Source organism: Peromyscus maniculatus, chromosome 9 (assembly GCF_049852395.1).
Source record: "Peromyscus maniculatus bairdii isolate BWxNUB_F1_BW_parent chromosome 9, HU_Pman_BW_mat_3.1, whole genome shotgun sequence".
In the NCBI taxonomy this organism is placed as follows: Eukaryota; Metazoa; Chordata; class Mammalia; order Rodentia; family Cricetidae; genus Peromyscus; species Peromyscus maniculatus.
Genome location: NC_134860.1, coordinates 120,925,165 through 120,938,886, shown reverse-complemented (window position 1 = coordinate 120,938,886; position 13,722 = coordinate 120,925,165). Strand labels below are relative to the sequence as shown.

Sequence of the window (13,722 nt, the reverse complement as noted above, 5' to 3'; positions counted from 1 at the left end):
AATGAGGAAAGTTCAACCATGGGATGATCTATCCTGGGAAGACCTAAACATAGTTCAGGAAGAGTTGAGAGTACAAAGGCAAGGAGCTAGCATAGTTGTCATAAGCAAGACTCTAGAAGACAAGGTCTGGTCACACTCCAGGGTCTGCAGGACAGGGTATGGCCTCTTCACCCTGCTTTATTTTCTGCCCACACTAGTACTCCCTGTCCCCCAATTGGGCTCCAGTCTTTTGTGAACTTGTGGAAGACAAGGATACTAGTCTGGTTCTTTTGTCTCATCTAGCTCTGCATTTTCCTCTGTTACTGTTACCCACAGGAACTGGATCTCACTTGATATGTGCAGGAAAGACCACACCCCCATTCACACTGACATCCTAATGACTAGCATGAAGCCCTAGGTCACCAGGCTCATTTAATCATTGAGAAGACTTACAAAGAAGGTGTTCAATGGAAGCAAAATAACAAATGTTAAGAAGTCCTAAAACCCTAATTAAGTGGAGAGGGTTGTGTACATGTGTACTGCCTACTCTTAGGAAGATATTCATCGGGGATGCATGTGCTGGGCATAAGCACTAAGGGCTGACTCCAGGGAGAGCTACATATATGTTCTTTACCCTCCCTGGCTCTGAAGTCAATGCTATGAAAACCTCTGGACCAGAGGAGCAGAAAGCTATTGCTCAGTACCTCACATCACATGTTTAGCACACATCATTCTGCCTAGCTTCCAAAGAAACCAACGACTTTCTTCCTGTCTAGCACTATTTATGCTGGTGATCCCTCTGCCTCAGTCTCCTCAGTATTTGGGTTATAAGTTTGAGCCACCAGTCTTGGCTCATAGATTCATTTTGTTGTCTGGGTTTCCCTGTAAAAAGAGATCCCTTCCCAGTGAATACCTAGGGGCTTCCTAATGACTCACTTTGCTGGCCCTTGTACTGTTTCACCTAGGGTGTGATCCCTACCTTCCGAGTGAAGTTCCTGTTAAGATTGCTACGTGGAAGGCTGGAAGTGGATCTTGACAAAGACAAGCTCCTATTTAAGCACATGTGCTATGAGATGGAGAGGCTACACAATGGTGGTGATGTCACTTTCCATGATGTCTTGAGGTATGAAGCTGGCTCCACAGCCCAATATCACAGAGATTTACTAATGCTAGAAATGAAAGCTGTGACACACAGAGGCCCACAGATTCAATTACCAAGGATGTTTGAAACCTGAGCTGCCATAATGCCATTGTGATTAGGCAAGGGCACACTTTCTACACATGAAGTAGTCTTTCTCACTGCTTCATAATGATCATGTCTGATCAATGCCTCACACAAGGAGGATAGGAAGCAGTGACCTGTCATCCCAGAATGAAAGAAAGAAAAGACCTGGAGGGAATGGTTCTGTCTCTTTATTTTGGGATGAGGGGATGGTCCTGCAAGAATTAAGTGATTTATCGGGGTCACCTGGTTCCTTGACAAATGTGGACTGAAATCCATATCTTCCTACTCAGGTGAGTCTGGTCAGAATCTGCCCCACCTACTCTTTCACAATTGCCCCTGTTGCTTAAAACATTTTCTGCATGTTTTATGAGCACCAGATGGGACAAAGGCTCAAACTCGGCTCTACCTTTCAGTCTCTTTTAGGAGCATCTGTGTTATCTTACTAGCGCCACCGTGCTCAAGTCCCAACAACAGAAATTTGTTGTTCATGGTTCCAGAAGAAAAAAAACCTGGTCAAGGGCAGGGTTGGTTCCTTGTAAGGTTGTGAGGAAGAATTTGTTATAACCCTCCCCTAGATCTTCCAGTGGCTTCTTGCAATGTTTAACTAGCAGTGTGATCTACACTGTGATCTGTCTTCATCTTCACAGGCCATTGTCAGCACACACACACACACACACACACACACACACACACACACACACACACGTATTATCCCATTTGTGAGGACAGCAGTTATTTTGGAATAAATCCCCAGATACTCTAGTCTGGCCACATCTTAACTAGGTCTGCAGTGAACTCTACACATAAGGTCACACTGAAGCTCTTGACAGAAATCTTAAAATATCTTTATGTTCCACAAGTCCTTTCAAGTTACAGTGTCATTTGACCTCAAATGCATATTATTTAATGAGCCAAAAAGAACTTATGTCCCAAATCAAGGAAACTAAATGAAATCTAATTCAATATAGGTGATGTCCTCCATGTGAAACATCATTGTAAGAAACCCTTCACAAACTTCCCTGACAGTTATCTGTGACACAGAAACTGGCTTGAACATTCGATTGACTGTAGCTGTGTTACTCATGTTGCATATACCTGGCATGTTAAATGTTGGATATTGTCACAAATTTGGGGGTCATTCAGGTAGATAAAACTTCACTTGTAAATAAAAGAAGAAAAAAATGTCAGACCAGCAAAGGAAGGGACTAGGGAAAGTTCCCTGAAGTTACTAATTTTGCCTCTTACTATCATTTTGTCCATGAAAAAGCTAAGGAGCACAGAAAAAGATGTGGCAGGATTATGTGTGAGAAAGAATGACATGCCCTTCAGAATGCTGATCTTTCCTTGTGGTGGTAGAGTGTTTTTAGGTTAGCTACAAAGCACCCAGACCTACTGTTGTTATGAATAATTAGCATTTGGCCTCTCTAGAGCATTGCAGTGCATCTGAACACAAGGGACCCAAGCAAAGCTAATGGTGGTGATGTTGACCCTCCATGCTCCAGGGAAGTTAAATAATAACAAAATTTCTGATAAGTCTGGAGAACTTAGAAACATTTTATAAAACACAATGCTGTATTTTCTTCCACAATGGGAGCACATTTATCAAAGAAGAGAAACAGAATAACTGAGTACTACTAAAGTTATTATGCTGTGACTTGAGCTCTGATGGTGGCCCCAAGCTCACAATAGAGGTTGTATGAGAGTCCAGAGTACTGAAGCTACACTAAAGTGTACAGTACTACCAGATAGGTTTATATTACCCTTTGGCCAGTCCCTGCTAGGAATTATCTGACTGCCTCTCTTCACAAAAATGTTAGTTTTACTTACCATTGTCTGGACCTGTTGAGCCAAGGACTAAATGAGAGAGATTACTCAGCTCTAGCTTACATATTCTGAAATTAATAAGGAAGATGCAGAGTGATAAATGAATAGAGAGGGAAGAGGAGTGTGGCATGCATAAATCATAGGCAAGGATATTTACCATCACCAATTAGTGCTAACCATGAGAAAAGAGTGGATGGAATAATCTTTCTGCAAAGAACATTCCAGAGTATGCATTTGACAGCTAGAGCTGTGGATACCACCTAACCTGGGTCTTCTGTAGTATAGGCACTAAGTATTAGTGTTATTGGCATTAATTCACTGTTCTAAGTATCTTATAGATATTAACTTGCCAGGTTATTCAATAAAGTAGGTGCCAAGACTAGCCTCAGCATTTATGCAATGGAAGGGAGACACAGAGGTGACATAACCAGCCACTCACCCAGCTGTGAGACGCATCAAATGTTACCCTGATTGCCTGGAAAGATGCATTCTCTGCATTTTGAACATCTGAGGCTCTAAACACCAGATGAATCTGACCAGTGGTGCTACTGTTCCTGTCTTCTAGCATGCTCTCCTACCGCTCTGTGGACATCAGGAAGAGCCTGCAACTGGAGGAGCTGCTGGCAAGGGAGCAGCTGGAGTATACCATAGAGGAGGAGGTGGCTAAGCAGACCATTCGCATGTGGCTGAAGAAGTGCTTAAAACGCATCAGGGCTGTGAGTGAACCACAAGCACCAGGGCTGGCTTTTTTTTTTTTTTTCATGTTGTTGTGATAAAATGCTCTGACCAAAACAACTTAAATGAGAAGGGCTTATCCTGGTTCAAGGGCACAGTCCATTATGGAGGGGTAGTCAAGATGGCAGGAATTTAATCACATGACAGGTGTTGTGTAATCACATCACATCCACAATCAAGAAATGAGAGAGTAGATATATGCCAGTGTTCAGCCCACTTTCCACATTTTATATAATCTGTTGCTCATTCACAATTATAATAAGTCTTTCCACACCAGTAATCAAGACAATCCCCCATAAGCATGCTCAGAGGCCGATCTCTCAAGTGATTCTGGATTCTGTCCAGTTGACAATTAACACCATTACATACACACACACACACACACACACACACACACACACACACACACACACACACACACATACACACACAGTCAAAGAAAGAGGAGCAAAAGAGAAGAATGTCCTCAATAGTACAACACAACCCTTCAGCGACTGGCCTGATATCCCTTAAAATGAATCATCTTCATCTGCTCAGGGTGTCTGATGCTTCTACAGCCTTAACTCTGCTCCAGCTTCAGCCTCATTCTCCTCAGCAGGCTCCACCACACATTTCAATCAAGTCAAATTTGTATAACATGAAGGTTTAAAAAACAATTTATTGGTATTAAAATATTTATGATATCCATTTATTAAACTCAACTGTACAAAATCCCAAAAATATCTAATGAGATTGAATTTACAAAACTACTTTTAAATTGCTGCAAAAAGTTCCAACATATGGTTTATCATGTTGTTTGGTCTCCAAAGACCATCGCTCATGGAATTTTAATGATGTGCCTGCTGCCTCCTAAACTGTAAGTTTGTGTGAGACTCTCACTTACTAATGAAAATATACTCCATTAGCATATACTGTGTTCTTAGTGAGTACTTCTATTGGGCATTTAATGTTTAGGAATGTTTTGACTTATGCTTCACATACAGAGAAGAAAGGCAAACCAATCAGTAAATACTTCATGCAATACAATTAATGTTATGTAAGATTGTTTGATCCTGCCCTTCAGAACAACACCCACTATAGAAACAGAGAAAAAAATCCCCAAAGAAAATAAACACTCTAGCACAGCCTCCTAGAGCAAGGCCAGCTGCCCACTGCAACCCAATCACAGCAAGGCTACCATAGCTCTGCTGGTTCCAGGGATTACAAATGTCCTGCTCAGCCTGGCGGTGGTGGCGCACGCCTTTAATCCCAGCACTCGGGAGGCAGAGGCAGACAGATCTCTGTGAGTTCGAGGCCAGCCTGGGCTACCAAGTGAGTTCCAGGAAAGGCGCAAAGCTACACAGAGAAACCCTGTCTCAAAAAAAAAAAAAAAAAAAAAAAAAAAAAAAAAAACCAAGACAGGAGTAAGTTTCCTCCTCATCTACTAAAAACTCTTTGGTGCTTACAACCTTCAGGAAAGTGGAGGGAGGGGACTGGCATTGGTTAAATGAGGATAGAATTAAATAAAAAAGAAAAATAAAACACCCGCATTAGTTATTTTAAATAACTAACATGGATGAGTAGAACAAGTCCAATTGTTAAACAAATGGAAAAGGTGGGAGATACTTCTAATCTCCAAGACATATATCAATCTAACAGCCTCAAAACTAGTTCAAGATTCTTACTTGAAATTTCCTAAGAAGTTGGCAAACCCATAGGTCTTCAAAGAGGGAAGAAGAAATTGTGGCTTGGTGGGAATGGGACAAAGTAGCCAGGTATCTTTCCCCCTTATGAAAGCACAGCATCTTCCTATAGAAACAGCAGCAGTCATGCAGCATCATCCACAGCCTGAGAGAGAGCCAGCAGCAAGAGCTGAGTCGCTTCCTGAATCCTCCCAGCATTGAGACCACCCAGCCAAGCGAGGACACTAATGCCAACAGCCAGGACCACAATACGCAACCTGAGGTAGGAGATCAGGTATCCTTCATCCACGGATGTTCTGTGGGAGTTGATCCTGACCACAGACATTTCAGACAAAGTGACAGTATTTTTCAGGTGACCTTTTGTTGCAAAAGAAACAAAAATATGTACATCCAGATACTTTTATTTTGTCACTTAGAATTCAGTTGATATTTTCTTGATAAAATTATGGTTTGTATGATGTGTTAGTCAACTTTATGTTACTAAACAAAATACCTGAGATAATCAGCTTAGAAGCAGGGAAGGTTTACTTGGCTCTCAGTTTGAGATACTCAGTCCAGGGGTGGTTGGCTCACTGTACAGGGCTATAGTGAATTAGTACATCATGATGAAAGTGTGTGGGAAAGTGTGGTGGCCAGGGAGCAAGAGAGATAGGAAGGAGATGGGACTCCAAAATCCTCTTCAAGGACAGCCCCCCCCCAACGCCCATAACAACCCAACTTCCTCCCATTAGGCTCCATCTCCTAAACATTTTGCCACCTCCCATTAGTGTCTTAGGCTGGAGACCAAGCCTTCAACTTATGGGCCATTCAAGGTCCAAACTATAGAATACATATACTAAAAATGGTTAACATCCTGAATGTTGTTTGCTTGCTTCTTTTGTCTAAAAGATTGATATTTTCATAATAGCTAAACTTGAGCATAGAAATATGTGCTTTAAAAGATTATGATTTACATGAAGCCTTGCCATAAATATTTTCTTCCCCTTAGCACATCTTGGAAATTTTCAGTAAAGCTAGCAAAATGGATGTACTTGGCTTTTGACCCTCTTCAATAATCAAATTCATTTGGGGATTTATCCTTTCTTATTTGGGCATGAGAGAAGCATTTAGAATTAAGAAAAAAATATTTAAGTAGCTTCTGTCTATTAAAACACAGCTAGTTTCATTTTCAAAATTGTTCTACATGTTTATTAAAAAACAAAACAACAACAACAAAAACAAAAATTACCAGCATCTGGGAGAGCTCTGTGCTATGAAAAGCAGCTTGCAGGGAGATCCCACCCATTTATGTGGCTGCAATAATGATTTGATGCTAATCACATGGAGTCCATCCATCACACTGTGCAGTGCCTCCAGTTTTGCTGAGCTTGTGATGAACAGCAATACAGTCGGGGTGAGGGACAAATTGAAGCATAAGGCTCCATGGGCCAGCAAAAGCTCCAAACAGACATGTTATATTCTGGTCCAGTTTTGTGTGAGTTTCGTGATTTTCTACAAGTAACCAGGAATCACTTGTCTCCTTTTCCATAGAATCCATGAGAGCAGTCAGCAAAAGAGGTAAAAAGAAAGATCTACAGGTCTGGCCCAAAGACATTTGGCAATGCTTTATGAGGAGGAACCAGATCAGGTTGAGACAGGACAAATGATAGAGGGGGAAGTAATGATTTCAGAGCTCCCAAAGAGGTATCCCAAAAGCCAAGGGTGCAGGGAGAGTGTTTAAAGGTTTCAAGTGTTGTGAAAACCAAGACAGTGAGGAGCTGGAGAGACAGTTGCTATTCCAGAGGACCCAAGGACAGTTTCCTACACCTACATCTGACACCTCACAACCACCCATAGCTCTAGCTCCAGGGCATCCAATGCCCTCTTCTGGCCTCTGTGGGTACCTGTACATGTGTGGCATACACTTTTGTAGATACACACACACAAATACACACACAGAGAGAGATGATAGGTAGATAGATAGATAGATGATAGATAGATAGATGATAGATAGATAGATAGATAGATAGATAGATAGATAGATAGATAGATAGATAGATAGATAAGTAAATCTTAAAAAAAAAGATGAGAGTGGTTAGGAAAGAACACAGTGCCAGAGATAGAGGCAAAGTGCCTACAAGTCCTCAGCATCAAGTAGTCCTCAGTTTGGGCTTTCCTGGGGCCATCAAATTGACAGTGAAGATAACTGTCACATGTGGTCTTCAAACATCTCTGATATATTTCAAAATAACTAGAAAAGTCACAAAGTTCCAAATACACAGAAATGGTAGACATTTGAGGAGCCAAAAGTGGGAATTACCCTGACTTCACCACTGTATGTTATAAACATGTGATAATTACCATACTATACCTCATAAAGTTATATAAATATTTGTGACAAATTAAATCCGTGTTTTTTTTTTAAGACAAAGACCCACAACTGACTAACTCTTCCCCCATGTAGACAAGCAGTCAGCAGCAACTCTTGAGCCCTACTCTGTCAGACAGAGGAGGAAGTCGACAGGATGCGGCAGATCCTGGAAAACCCCAAAGGAAGTTTGGGCAATGGCGTCTGCCCTCGGGTAGGTACATCAGTCATTTCTCTACCTATTGGGGACATTTAAGAGGCATTTGCTCTCTTATTAAATTTTGGGTCTTAGATTTTATTTAATATGCAGATCTCTATTACTTCACCTTCTGTTACCATAACTTATATGGGAGAAAATCCACTTAAAGAGAAGAAAGGTTTATTGGCTCACTTTGTTGGAGGTTTCAGCCCACAGTCAGTTTATCTGTTGCTATTGGGCCTGTAATAATGCTGCATAGTATAGTGGGAATGCATGATGAGGAAGTTGCTCACCTTATCACAACCAGGACAAAGAGGAAAAGATTGGCATCCCACAATCTTCTTCCAGGGCATGAGCCCAGTGAACCAAGACCTACTAGGTGCCATCTTTTAAAAGTTCTACCACTTCCCAATAGCACAAGTTGGGACCAAGCCTCCAACACCCAGGGCCTCTGGGGACATTTCAGACCCAAACAGGGTGTTTATCTGATTATCATAGACAGTGAAACAATGAAATGTATTCCCTTATCAGAAACATTCTCCTCAAAGTAACTTCTCTAAACGTAACTATATTGGCCCTCATTTTCAGCTGCCATCCCTGAGAAGACGGCACCTGTTAACAAAATGAGATGTTACAGCCAAGATCCAGAAAGAGAGGAGGAAGAGGTTTCCAAGGGCTTCCTGGGTACAGTCAAGGCATCTCAAATATGGGCAAAACTTATCTAAGAAGGAATGGGTAGATATGATCTTCAGAAAATGCCACGGAGTTCTCAGAAAAGGCTCAGGTCCCACTTTAACCCAACACATGCTGTGTAGCTGAGCTTATCACCCCCTGGCATGAGCTTCTTTATCTCAATGACAGCAGTAACAATGACAAACCTTCATGTAGCACTGATCACTGTGTGCCAATCACTACTCCCTGGGCATTACCTGGATCATTCAATCCTCACAGTTCTATTATTCCCCACATTTTACTGACTTAGTAAGAGTTCTCTTCCAAAGAAATGTGAGGTGCCAGAAAGCCAGAATGATCTCAAGAAGGGACACTCAGGAATTGGGGAGGAGCAATTCTACACACATCCCAGTCTCCTCTCTATTAAGATCTAAACCTATGGTGAAATAGGGCTTCATTCTCTCCTCTAACCATGCTAAGCTTCAGCCCCAACCAAGTGACAATAGGTGACCCTGAAACGTCTTCTGCCACATGTCTATTCACAAAGCAGATGGCAGTACAGTTTACATTCTGAAGCTACAGGTGTGCCATGGGTCTTAAAGCCACCAGTAAGGAAGGACCTGATGAGGGATCAGAGAGGACATAATTTTTGTCTGGTCTAAGTAAAGATAGCAGAGGCAGGAAGCAAGATTGAGTAGGCTAAGGGGCCACAATGTGAAAATCCTTAAAATATAGACTAGGCAGTTTCAATTTCATACTATGAGCAGTTAGAAGGGAGACATTAAAGACTTCTGAGAAAGAGATGACATTGGCCACCTATACTTTAGAAAGACTGATGAGACAAAACAGCCGAGAGTTCACTTGCCTCTGGCAGTGACAGGCAGTGACCTGGAAGCAGGTGACAGGCTACAGGATATTACAGCAGTCTGGACACAAGTGATAAGGGCATAGTCCACACTGCTAATCCAACACTACAGGGCAGGTATGAGAGATGACCTGGGGAGAATGTCTCTCCTTGGTATTCACTTAAATGGGTGATAGGAATGCTATCAAAGTATCAACAGTAGTGCTTGTCTATGTAGCCTCAAGGTGAAAAATGGCGATAACCACAGAGACAGGCAGGGGCATACAAAGTATAAGGGGGCAAAGGGAAATATGAAGAACATTTTAAGGCGGCACCAAGCATCACACTTTGTCAGGTCATCTCAATAACCCATCTTCAGCCTCCCAGCCCTACAGTAAGCACATTTGCATTCTCTTCATTTTACAATGGAGAAAATTTAGGTTTAGAGATAGGTACTTGCCAGGGACTTCACATCTGTAGATTACACATGGGACACAAGACCAAGGCAATGGAAACCCAAAGCTGCTTCTTTCCATACCTGCTCCCTACCCCATCTCTCCTTTTGAACTACACTATCACTCTTTTGTTTCCCCAGCTTAAACATACCACTGTAACACTTCTACTTTGCACAAATTGGGGCTGTTTGTGGTTTCTACCTTGCTTAAAGTAAAAAGAACCAGAAGTATGCTTTCCCAAGAGTTATTATTAGCTGCCTATAGGCATAAGTTTATTGGAAGAATCAAACACTGAAAAGGTTTCTTATTTAATACCTGGAGATAGGAATTGTGAGCCAAAAGCACCACTGCTCAGAGTATCATGATTTTCCAGGAATTGCTAAAGCATGCTGAAACAGAACCAACTGATAATGGGACTCTTCTTAATTCCACAGCTCCCAAACCAATAAGCCATTCGGTATCTTCAGTTAACCTACGGTTTGGAGGAAGGACAGCCATGAAGTCTGTGGTGTGCAAGATGAATCCCATGCCAGACACAGCTTCCTGTGGCTCTGAGGTTAAGAAGTGGTGGACCAGACAGCTGACTGTGGAGAGTGATGAGAGCGGAGATGACCTTCTGGACATTTAGACAGGAACCAAGACAAAGGAAGTCACAGGGTGAAAACTGTTGCCTAATGGTTTCCTGCATCATCCAGAGAGCAATCTGTAATTGCTATAAACTGAATTTCACTTTGGTATGGGATTTTCTAAATTGATTTTTGTCCATTTGTAGGAATGGTCTATCAAAGCAGTATGTATTGTGGATTACTGTCATGTATTAAAGACTATTTGGGGGTAGAGATATAGGTCAGTGAAAGAGCACTTGTCCAACATGTGCAAAGCCCTGTGTTTGAATCATAGAAACACAAGAAAAGAAAATGTATATAATGTCACTATTGTGCATATTAGAAGCTGCATCAGTAGCAGCTATATATCAAACATTCATATATATTCTGTCTGTGTAAGCTAAGATGTATTCATCTGCTCTCTTATATGTTATCACGACCTCTCCCAGAGAGTCCTAAGCCCAAAGTGGCCCATATTCATAGTACACAAGTTATAGTCTAGTTCATTTTTCCCCATTTCCAATAGAAGTATTTCCCTTGGGAGAAATTATTTATGATTGATCTGAAAAGGTCAGCACTGAGCTCATGCTAAAATGATAACAGCTTTAAAACTACAGATTCCGAATTTTTAAAAGCATATTCTTTTTCTCATGTTATTTTTAAAAATATGCATGAAGTATTCAGAAATCAGAGAAATTTGATTTCTGTTTTTGAGTACTCTAATGAAAGTGTTGCCTGATTCCAAGAAAGTTGTGTGTTCAGGTCCCAAGTAAAGGATCTGGCCCCAAACACTAACCGGTGTAAAACAAACCAGTAGGCAGATCACTTCAGGGACATGGGGAGATAAAAATTATTCGAAATCTTGAAAAATCCTTTGAATAACTGAGTTTAGAAAACAGAATAAAAGTGTTAGACTCAATTTAGTTAAAAGGTTTACATTTGAAAGGTTATCATCAACTCCATGGTTTATCTTTGCTGCAGCCATTTAGCTATGAATCAACGGGGCATTATGGGTTGGCTCGAATACATGGTTGCTGTGCTAGTTTCAAAATAATTTTCTTGCTACCAGAATCATGTATAGAAATGATAGAAGGGTGAAAGAACATCACTCTGAACCCAGTTTGGGAGTACCACACTTACTTGTGTTTTTCCCACACATCAATGGTCCATGTCCTCAGGGAAAATTAGAAATACAAAGTGACTGGGAAGTACTGGTAGACCCTGGACTGGGCCTCCCCAAGTTGTCATCATCAAATGCAGATTTGATGTTCAGATTATTTTAAGAGATTGAGTATGTAGAAATTCTCTGACTCCTGGGTTGCTTTATGATATCCCTTTCTCCATTTAACATTCTTCAAATAGCCAAACATCATATCCTTTCTATGTAAAAGATGTGATATAATGTGGCCATCTATTGCTTACATGGTTACTTGTACCTATGAGACAATAGGCAATTCAAGTTTATGCATCTAGGGGGGAATTTTATTTTGTTTTATGTTCATTTGGAATTTGAGTTTTGTATATAAAAACAAAATAAATATTGGATTTGTAAAAGAATTTACAATGATCTGATTATCATTTTTAAACCCTTTCCTTGTACATGTATGGGATGCAGCACTCTGTAGCTGGCATTTTATAAACCCTCTATGGAATATTTAATCCATACTTGGTTGGCAAAAACTCTGTCCCTGGTAATCATTTAAGGTCAACTCCCAGAGCCAGAATGTTCCTCTTTAGGGTTGTGCTAACAAGGCTAGGTGACTATCACATGCCTCCCAAACTCATGATGAGGCAGAGAAGGCAATCGTGGCCAGAGCATGGGTTGGCATTAGGGCTGAAAGAAGGAAATAAACTTTTTTTTTTTTTTTTTGCTCATTACATTGAGTAAGAGAGCTTCATTCCCACTAAACATTGGGCCCTTCCTGGAAAGTCTGGAATGAATACTTGGGAAAACATCATTGTCACTCATTCTGTAGTGAAGCAAAGACAAAATAGCAATGCATTCAAAGCTGTGGCATCCCTACACTTAGTTAAGCCAGCAATGCCTCCTGGATAATTGAAGCCTGTGACTTACCTGAAGCAGACAGAGGACAGGTCAGTAAAAACAGGCACTACCTCTTTAAGGATTTAACCAATGAAATATGCAGGTTGAGTGATGCAGATGGAAAACTAGAGCCACCCATGTTCTCTGGTCCTCAGGGAATCATCATAGTGACAAACCTGTCAGCATACCACCCACTGCCTTTAATTAAGGGAGCTGTCAGGTCCAAGGACACAGGAACTCTTGAGGGGTGCAATACTTTATGCAGAGCCCCTGAGAGAGAACAGACCACACAGACAAGGTCCATATGGCAACTCAAGGGGGCTCAATGGGAATAGGATGGGACAAAAAAGCTGTATGATGACATTCAGATATTCCTAGTTATGTTTCCAGACCAATGCCCATGATTGGTAGTAGCTCTCTGATTATACCCTGAGATGGTGAATATGATAAGGGCACATAGAAAGAAAGTGACTATTAAAAAGCCTTCCATAAACACATGAACTATGAACCAAAGGCTGAGGGGCCCCCAACTGAATCAGGCCCTCTGAATAGGTGAAATAGTCGATTGGCTTGATATGTTTGGGAGGCATCTAAGTAGTGGTACCAGATCCTGGGCTCATTGCATGAGTTGGCTCTTTGAAACCTGGGACTTATGCAGGGACGCTTGGCTCAATCTGGGAGGAGGGGACTGGACCTGCCTGGACTGAGTCTATCAGGTCGATCTCAGTCTTCGGGGGAGACCTTGATCTGAAGGAGATGGGAATGGGGGGTGGGCTGGGGGGAAGGGGAGGGGGGCAGGAAGGGAGAGAACAAGGGAATCTGTGGCTGTTATGTAGAACTGAATAGTACTGTAAAATTAAAAAAAGGGGGGGAAAGGAAAAAAAGAAATCTAGTATCTTAAAATAAATAAATAAATAAATAAAAATAAAAAAATAAAAAGCCTTCCATAAATGCAGTTTCTAAGCCAGACATTCCTGCCTGTCTTTCATTGTTGGATGTGGCTAACTAGAGGTTGGTGGGTTCAATATTTTATGTGTCATTGGTGGTCTTTCTCACAAAGCATTCAATGAATCCTAAAATTTGAACTAAGCAAAAGCAGCATATCACTAAT

The 13,722-nt window shown here is 41.3% G+C and overlaps 1 protein-coding gene across 3 annotated transcripts in view; it reads left to right on the top strand.

Moving 5' to 3' along the window:
* The window catches only part of Nalcn (sodium leak channel, non-selective), a 301,887-nt gene extending 289,760 nt beyond the window's left edge, over window positions 1–12,127 (top strand). For 2 of the 3 annotated variants that reach the window (XM_042285329.2, XM_015997513.3), the window contains 6 exons: window positions 945–1,102; window positions 3,594–3,744; window positions 5,558–5,707; window positions 7,889–8,006; window positions 8,580–8,675; window positions 10,397–12,127. In XM_042285329.2, the coding sequence (XP_042141263.1) occupies window positions 945–1,102; window positions 3,594–3,744; window positions 5,558–5,707; window positions 7,889–8,006; window positions 8,580–8,675; window positions 10,397–10,590 (867 nt within the window). In that variant the 3' untranslated portion in view covers window positions 10,591–12,127. The remainder of the gene's footprint in view (window positions 1–944; window positions 1,103–3,593; window positions 3,745–5,557; window positions 5,708–7,888; window positions 8,007–8,579; window positions 8,676–10,396) is intronic. The other variant, XM_006978781.3, reaches the window with a different exon arrangement.
* The last annotated feature ends 1,595 nt before the right edge of the window (window positions 12,128–13,722 follow it).